General features: G+C 37.1%; 1 protein-coding gene across 1 annotated transcript; it reads right to left on the bottom strand.

Moving 5' to 3' along the window:
- Positions 1 to 151: 151 nt before the first annotated feature.
- nr2e3 (nuclear receptor subfamily 2, group E, member 3) lies at positions 152 to 8010 on the bottom strand. The gene is made up of 8 exons (XM_057843407.1): positions 7641 to 8010; positions 7018 to 7168; positions 6283 to 6386; positions 5920 to 6204; positions 5526 to 5704; positions 5165 to 5405; positions 4841 to 4946; positions 152 to 2244 (listed from the first exon to the last, which is right to left on the bottom strand). Exons 1-8 carry the CDS (start codon positions 7996 to 7998, stop codon positions 2112 to 2114), a joined length of 1557 nt encoding a protein of 518 aa, XP_057699390.1. The 5' UTR covers positions 7999 to 8010; the 3' UTR covers positions 152 to 2111.
- Between the last annotated feature and the right edge of the window lie 1249 nt (positions 8011 to 9259).

The raw sequence follows: 9259 nt of genomic DNA, 5'->3' as shown, positions 1-9259 counted from the left end.
TAATTAATCACGTTAAAATATTTGACACAATTAACGCAATGACCCGTTCATGCGTTGCCTCAAACAGTTTACAATGACGCCGTTTTAGCACATTGAGAGTGAAAAGGCTGAGAAATGCGAGTGGACACAGGAGTTCATTGGACCGTGCCTTTTATCTGCTTAAGCTTTGGCAACTCTTTCACAACACATATAAGTTTTGTGGCGAACAAGGTGGGGAAGAATGACAGGACACGATCTTTTTCTTACACGCTTAATCAAACACAACGCAGATCATACTGTATACCATTTGCAGCCACCACTGACAGTCCCATAATGCATTTGTGTGGAACAGTTAAGTCACTACAGTATCATTTAGTGAAAGCACAATCAAAATAATATTCCTATCTCTCAAAAAAATAATGTTCACAAAAAGAAAAGCACTCATTGCAACGAGAACTGGCATTCCCAATCAAAATAGCTATACAAAATACACATAAAACTTACTCAGACTTTGCCTTGGCTAGATCTCTAATTTAAAACTCGCCATTGACACCTTGTGGTGTATTCCAATCTCTACCTTACGTAGTTAAAGACACTGTGGAAGAACGGCAGGGAGCCCATGTGACGTTCCGCTCGGTGACATCAACAATGGCGAGCTACAGTATTAGTTTATTTTTTGATTGAAATTTTTACAAATTTTATTAAAACGAAAACATTAAGAGGGATTTTAATATAAAATTACTATAACTTGTACTCAAAATTATCTTTTAAGAACTACAAGTCTTTCTATCATTGGATCCCTTTAACAGAAAGAATGTTAAAAATGTTAATGCCATCTTGTGGATTTATTGTTATAATAAACAAATACAGTACTTATGTACAGTATGTTGAATGTTTGTCCGTCTTGTGTCTTATCTTTCCATTCCAACAATAATTTACAGAAAAATCTGGCATATTTTAGAGATGGTTTGAATTGTGATTATTTACGATTAATTAATTTTTAAGCTGTGATTAACTCGATTAAAAATTTTAATCGTTTGACAGCCCTACTTAAAACACGTAAGTATTTAAAATTTGGCTGTTGAAATTGTTTCACTGCATTTCAGTATTAGGTGTTTGAACCTCTGCCTCACAGTTCAGACTTCTAGTGTTCAAATATTGGTTAAGGCAACCGCCTGTGTGGAGTTTCCAACTTCCCTGTAAGCAAATGTGGGTTTGCTGAGGGTACTTTGGCTTATGTCCATAGGTGTCAAAGTAAATGTAAATGATTTGTCTATCATTCCCGTTGTCCTGTGCCTCTGGCCAAAAGTCATCTCGAATAGGTTTCAGTTTAATGAATATGAGCATTAAACAAAACTAATGAACAAAATGAGCTGGAATAAAAAAATCTTTCGCATCTGATGGCCAAGTTTACTTTACAAAATGGATCATAATGTTGCACTGAAGTTAAGGAGAAAACAAGGAACTATATAGCTTGCTACTTATTGTAATTTTTTTTCTTTAGCAATAATCTCCTTACTGTACAGCATATAATGACAATTAATTAATGAAAGGTATAACAAATGAAAATATTGTATATTTTTTAATACATGACTGTTTTAAAAATAAACACAATAAAAAACAATGTGAATTTTCGAAAACAACCCTTCCTTGGATTAACCATTTTTTCGGTTATGATAAATAATGCATGATGTTCTGATAAAATTACTAAACGACGCCAGGAAATGAGAAACAAAATTGATTTTTTTTCCTGTTTCTTTACCAAGGCATGACAACATGAATACACACTCACTGTAACAACAGTATCGAATATAGTACATGAGAACTATCAACCAATCAAATATATGTGTGCAATTTTAAAAAATTTTGATGGAAGACAAAAACAATAATACGAGCAGATGACTCTGATATAGAGTTGCTTAACACAGAGATCAAATTCTCAATAATAAACAGTACAAGCAACAGCAAGCATGATGGAATGAACAGAGGAACCGTGTGTAACAAGACCAGTATTACAGAGTGACGTTAAAATTAATATGAAATCAGTAATTAATGCAGCATTCTGTCATTTACCTTTCCTGAATAGCGGTTGCAAATTGAAGACAGCAAAATATTTTTTGAAGTTAGCAGAGTTAGTTTTTAAACATGTCGCACAGTAGTTTCTCCATAGGAGTATTTCCAATGGTCCTGTGGAAAAACAGCAGCTCAATGCGTTCGGAATTCACAAAACGCAGGGACGGAAGAATAAGTAGCAGCTTTCCAAACCTTAAAAAAAGAAAAAATTGATATCAATGCTACTTCCTCAACCCTTAATTGCCAAATGTATCACATTTTATACACTTGATTCATGATTTTGAGACTCTAATTCCAAATTTTAAAACTTCTTTCCATAGACTTCACCATCAGTTGCCTAGACAGCTCCTACAGACATTGCGCCACGCCTTCCGTTAAGGGGCCGGGCCAGGCAAAGCGTTGTGTGGCTTTTACTGCTATAAACACAAACACACGCTGCGTTCAAATGCCGGATTTAGGTGGAAAAGGACGAAGGTTTTACTGCATACATTGCAAGCAGGAGTGTCTCAAGAGTGATTTGGTCGAGGATTCAAGGTAATTATTATATGAAATAGCACCATGCATGCACTTTGAAACGTTGTGAAAAAAATGAATGGGAAAAAAATTTGCGTAACTTTATCTTGAAATTTTTATGTCAAATGAATGATAACTGCCCAGTTTTTTGTTTCAACCAAGAATCTAGACTGTTTTACATTCATATCTATAGAAATTCTAGGATTTACGCATTTATGTAAAGAACTTTCAACTTAAAAAGCTCTTTGTTTTGTGATGGCCGCCATGTTGTAGCCATACAAAATAGCGTAACTTTAGCTTGAAATATTTACGTAAAAGGAATGATAACTGCCCAGTTTTTTGCTTTTAACCAAGTATCTAGATTGTTTTATTTTCATATCTATAGAAATTCTGGGATTTATGCATTTCATTTACAAGAATTTTCAATTTACCGGTAAAAAGCTCTTAGTTTTGTGATGGCCGCCATGTATCCATACACTATAGTGTAACTTTACATTCAAATGATCAGGTAATTTTCGGCCAACTAGCTGTTTTTAGGCAAAAAATTTGAAATGTAGACTTTTCTACGTTCATACAAAAAAAATCGCATTTTATGTGTTTTATTTTATGTAACATTTTAATCTAAAAACGACGTGGGCCAGATAGCCTGCAAGACGTGCTGAGGCAATAGTAACATCAGATTCAACGTAAATAAATTGTGATTGTATATAAAATGCAAATTTAGGTTTTGTTGAGTAAACTTAAGAGGATTCTGTATGCTTTCCTCAAGTATTTAGTTTCTGATGTGAAAATTGAGTTATTTATTAGGAGTGGAAAACTTTGTTGAAAACACTAAATGAAATTAGGAAAAAAAAAAAAAAACTAACCATTTGTGATGGCAGCCATGTATCCATACACAACAGTCTAACTATACATTAAAATGAACAGGTAATTTTCGGCCAAATGCCTGTTTTTGGCAAAAAAATAGAAATTTTCTACATCCATACAAAAAAAAAAAAAAAAAAAAAAATCGCATTTTACGTGTTTTATTTTGTGTAATATTTCAATCTAAAAACGACGAGGGCCAGACAGCCTGCAAGACGTGCTGAGGCAATAGTAACTTCGGAATTCAACGTAAATAAGTTGTGATTGTATAGAGATACATGGAAATTTTGCTTTTGTTGAGTAAAATTAAGATGATTCTGCATGCTTTCCTCAAGTATTAAGTTTCTGATGTGAAAATTGAGTGATTTATTAGCTGTTGAAAACACAAAATTAAAAAAAAAAAAAAAAAAACTAACTCCCTATTTCGGGCAACTGGACACATATTTGTTAAATATTGCTATTGATCCTGAAAATATAGTTGACTGTATCTGCATCTGGTGATTCTTGTGCATCTTGCGTAAAATTTGAGAATTTTATAGCCATTTTAGTTTTGTCATACTTACAGTACATGAAATAATTAATCGAGATTTTTATTACGGAACGACTTTGAATATTTTTTGATGTTGCTGCTCATGGAGACTCATATACAGTATGTATAAGGCAGGAGCCTGTTGTGGTTTTAGGTCACTAGCAGCTTTGGTTTTGAATATATTTGAATTTTAAGTTTTTGAAAACAGGTCCCCTACAGATCTACTTCGAGCCCCGTGTCCCATCAACTGATAGTGAAGTCTATGCTTCTTTCTCGAAAAAAATATGGAAGTCAACACACGCATCTGCAGGTTCCATGAGGAAAAAAAATCAGGATTTAGCAAGGGTTATAGATATTAGAGCGCTTTATATACATATTCATTTTGATTTTTTTTTTTTTTTTTTTACAATTTTGAAAAAAATGAGGTTCAATTAGGACTTTACTTTGTCCAATTTTGGGATTCTCTGACAATTGCTTCATGTTACAGGCCATTAAGGGGTTAACACACTTTTTTTTTTTTTTTTTTTTTTTTTTTTTTTTTTTTTTTTTACTTTTTAATTACTTCATTAACAAAGGGGTCACCGTCTCTTTTGACACCACATTTAGTAATGTCATTACTACATAAATCAAACTCTACTCCTGAACATGAGCATTGTGAGGTAGAAAAAAGTTGTTGTTTTTAATAGCATTATGTTGAATTGCTGATGATTAAATACAGTAAGTTTTGAGGAGAGGGTATGTATTATTAGTTCTACAAATGATAACTATTGCATGATTTGTCCAAAGATTACTTTAAGTATTGAACGATAATTAAAATAAGATAATGGTGACATGCAGTATTCGTCTATTAAACAGTCAGCCAGTCATGAGGCATGATAATACCTTGCGTGTTGACTGGGGTAGTGAGAGCGGATATGTTGTCCTAGCATCACATGTGACTGATCCTGAAGATTCTCCACTTGCTCTGGGTCTTTTAGACCACGTGTCTCTGTGGGCAACAAAAAAGCATCATGAGAAGAAATAAACCTGAAATCATCTTAAATTTTAATGTTTCTACTAAACCATGCAGTCATTTATGCAATAGAAAAAGGAGTAATATTGGGCTATAATTGCAAATGTCTGCCACATGCCTTACTATAGATGTGCTGAGAACACTGGGGATTATTTCAAATAACCAAAAAGGCTTTTGAGAGAGCAGCTTCTCACCAGGCTTAAAGAGTACAATGGCTTTGAGACAGGCAAACTCTGTGGGGTCGACAGCGAGGGCTTTAAAGCGACTGAAGACCTCCTGCAGGAGTCTCAGGTCAAGGCTCGTGTAGCTGGTCTTGCCTTGCATGCCAGGGGACAGGTCGGGCAGGGAGAGTAAGGGACAACTGTCCAACGGTAGAGACCATTGGATTGCGCACAAGAGGAAAAGCTCACTCCACGCCTCCTCCAGTAGAATCACCTGCAGGGACACCAAGACGGTGAAATCAAGACCCCCGTGCGATTATATCAGTTTCACAGTAGTTCAAATACTTTTTATTTAATTTCAGTGAATCCTCCAATTAAAGGTGTGAAGTATCACCTGGTCTCTGAAGGGCAGGTTGGAAAACACCGGCAGGTTCTTGGCCCACTTCACTGACATGAAGAGGAGCCTCGCAGAGGTCTCGTAAACATTTTCTGAGGCAGACGGGTAAAGTGCCATGTGATACTCGGAAGACGCTCGCTCTGGCTCGTTGCTGGTCACGTCAATGTTTTCATCAACTGGACCAGAAGAGAAAATGTTAAAAGGATGGATTCTTGCTGATTATAATGCTGTCTTTTCTAGGTTCTCAGCTATTGCATGTTTTCAGATGTTAATCGATAAACTGTTTGTTTTGTTTTTAGCTTGTGAAAAAGTCATCAACATTTGAAAGACCACTCCATCAGCACCCCTAGACACACAAATGAAGTAAGTGAAAAGATAGAAGGTTCCTCACCATCCTCAGGTTCTAGCTTGGCACAAGTCTCGGCAGTCATTAGGCTGGCCATGAAGCGATGGTTGTTCTGGGGGCTGACGCAGCGTTGGGGGGGTACGGAGGAGGTGATAGCTATCGATGATGTGATGTGGGGCCACGTGATAACAGAGCCACTTGAAGAGGAGGAAGAGGAGGAGGAGGAGGTGGGCTCTCGTGTGGTGGCCAGGTGCTCCTTCTCATGGTCCACGTCGATGGAGTCCAGACGCACCTGAGCGGTGCTGCGGGGCTGACGCTCATTCTGCACAGCTGTGATTGATAGGAAAGCAGCAGGATGGCTTGAAATATGTCACTCTTTTCACACGCAGTTTAATTCTGCACGCATACCATCTTTATTCATGCCTGCCTGTAGGCACTTCTTCAGCCGACACGCCTGGCACTGGTTGCGATGAGCTTTGTCCACTGGACACATGCCCGTGCCCGCCTGACACCTGCAAACCAAAAACACATTTGTTTTTATTAATTCTTTTAAGAAGTGAAAACCCTACACAAATAGTTTTTTCTAAAGAGAAACTTAATTGAAGAACATGGTTATTGTTGTATTTCTTTGTAATTGTGTACAAATGCATTGCATCACAATGGAACACATATTGTAATATTTTATTTGCCCGTTAGAAATATGATGAACTACAGTTTATAGAAACTGATAATGAATACCGGTAACCTAATACAATTCTGAGAGTGTTAATGGAACAGTATTATTGTTCATATAATTTTTCATAATATTTCTTGTGAAAGAAATGTATACAACTTGTATATCAAATTTAGTGTACTGTATATTATAATACATAGATTAAAAATAAGATGAAAACATTTAAAACTATTGTATCGTACTATTATAATAATAAGAAGGATGTGATGGAATTAGTTCAAACCAGATATCTCTTAATCCAATATCATCATACTTTATTCTATACATTTACAAAAAAAAATGGAGGCAGGTTTGACATTAAAGTCATCAAAACATCAGTTTCTTTTTTCAGTGTTATTAACAATATTAATTTGGTGATAAAATCCTGCAGCAATACTGTAATTTATACATTTATTGTGTTGGTGTCCTACCTGTAAATAAGTCTCCTTCTCACACTGCGCTTGAAGAAGCCACTGCAACCATTGCAGGCATAGATGCCATAGTGTTTTCCACTGCTGGTGTCCCCGCAAACTTTGCAGACCAGAGCGGGGCTCAGAGCTTTGCCAGGGGCCGGACTCTTGGCTGCGAGTGAAACACAGCAGCACACACAGACGAGTCGATTAGTATCGTTCACTCAGTGATGAATTGTGTCATACGGTGGGCCCGCCATCTGTGATGGGAGCCGAGTGTGTATGAAGCTAGCGTAGTGACAAGACACACAATGCTTCGACAGCTTTTTTTGTCTGGGAAATTGTGAAGTTAAAACTATGAATAAGTGGGCGTTTATTCACGTTACATGAACCAAAACATGAACAAAATTATAAAAGGAATGGTATACTATTACTAAATTATACAGTACATGAAATGCAGGTGTACTATGAGGGTATTTCTAAAAGTACGCATATTTGAGTGGCTTAAAAGACCCTGTATTAATTTAGGGTATCCTGATAATTACAATTGTTAATCAATTCTCGTTCCCTCGGCATAGATTCTTAAGAAAATGTTTTTGCATCCCACCCGTCTCGTCTACTTGTTGCTCTTGAAACTGACTCACCTCCTCTGCTGTCATCCGTCCCTCCGCTCCCAGTGGACCCAGTGGGCGAACATGACGGTGCCATGGGTATCTTTGTCAAGTGATCCTCCATCATTTTCACTGAAATATTTTCTTTCTTAGTGATGATTGACATAGGGGAAAAAACTGCCCCCCAATCCTGAAAATTCCCTGAAAGGGTATTTGGTATCAACACGGGCAAGCTTCGGGAGAAATAAAAGGGGGCCCGCTGCAGCTCCCAAGGTGCAGATGGCAAAGAGAGTCCCCTGCAGAGCCTGTCAGCTGGCTGAATCTTCTGCTGTGGAGATGCGGTCTCAAGTTCACACTTGCTGCACAGGTCGTGTGTCCGCCCACCGACCATGAGGGTCCGTCACTGTCTATGGGTGCTCCTCGGTGGCACCTGCTCAAAAGGGAGCAGAGGAGGGGTGGGTGGGTGCTAGGGATTAGCCCCAAGTGCTGTGTAAGCAGCATGCTTATTTGTCATCCTCTTAATCTTTACTGTTCATCTAGTGGATCAATCAGTCACATTGCCAGAACATTGGTGTTGCTAAGTCTCACAAAATGTGATGACCTCTGGAAGAACTATAACTTTAAGCCTTTAAGGACGCATCAGTGCATCAGTCAAAACTGCACTTGAGCCCCTGCATTTAATGGGGGAAGCGCATATTATTGTATTTACACGTCTCTTCAATTTGTTCAACACGCTTCATTTCTCCCCTTATATATTTGATCTGCATGATTGCCTCCCATTCTTAATGAGTCTCAGTGTTTGCTCAGGAGCTGGCCATTAACACCAATTTTGTTCTTTTAGACAAACTGCAGTTCACCTGTTTCCCCTTGGCAGCAGGGTGAGGGGTCAAAATGGGACTAATAAAAACGGAATAGCTAATGTTCTGGTCGGCATGAATTTGGCTCATTTATGCATTTGCGCAGCATTTATCACTGTAGTAGTTGAATTATTCCAGTAAAAAAAAATGAGAGTTGAAGAAATTCTAAATGCAATCCAGCTGTCCATTTTTCATACTGCTTGTGGTAATTCAGGTGGTCAAATGACTTTAGAATAAAGGTGTGTGAACATGGGCGTCGCCAGACATATTTCATTGCCCCAGCAGTGCCCCAGTATAAACTTTGCTGGTAAAAAAAAAAAAAAAAAAAAGAAAGAAAATTCTTAGGAGTTTTAAGTCTACATAGCATAATCTACAGAATGTGCCTATATAATATGGTGATATTAGGCAAGGCAAGGCAAGACAAATTCATTTATAAAGCACAATTCAACACAAGGCAATTCAAAGTGCTTTACATCACATGAAGATCATAAAAATCACCTTTAAATCAATACAACGTAAAAACCAAGACAATCAAAATCGGAAATAAAATTATACATAAAAATCGCATTTACTAACAAATAGAATAAAGATAAATAAATAAAAATAAAACAAAAACTACTGCTACTAATAATAATTGAAATCAGCAATGAAGATAAGCACAGGAGGAATAGAAAGCAAGTAGATTGAAATATATAGACAGTTATGATATGCAGTGCTAAACAAAAGCGTTTTTAGCCCTGATTTAAAAGAGCTAACAGTTTGAGCATACTTCAGACGTTCAGGTAACTTGTTCCA

This window comes from Corythoichthys intestinalis, chromosome 1 (genome assembly GCF_030265065.1).
Source record: "Corythoichthys intestinalis isolate RoL2023-P3 chromosome 1, ASM3026506v1, whole genome shotgun sequence".
NCBI lineage: Eukaryota > Metazoa > Chordata > Actinopteri > Syngnathiformes > Syngnathidae > Corythoichthys > Corythoichthys intestinalis.
The sequence above is the reverse complement of the archived record's forward strand: the minus strand, read 5'-3'. Positions and strand labels throughout refer to the sequence as shown.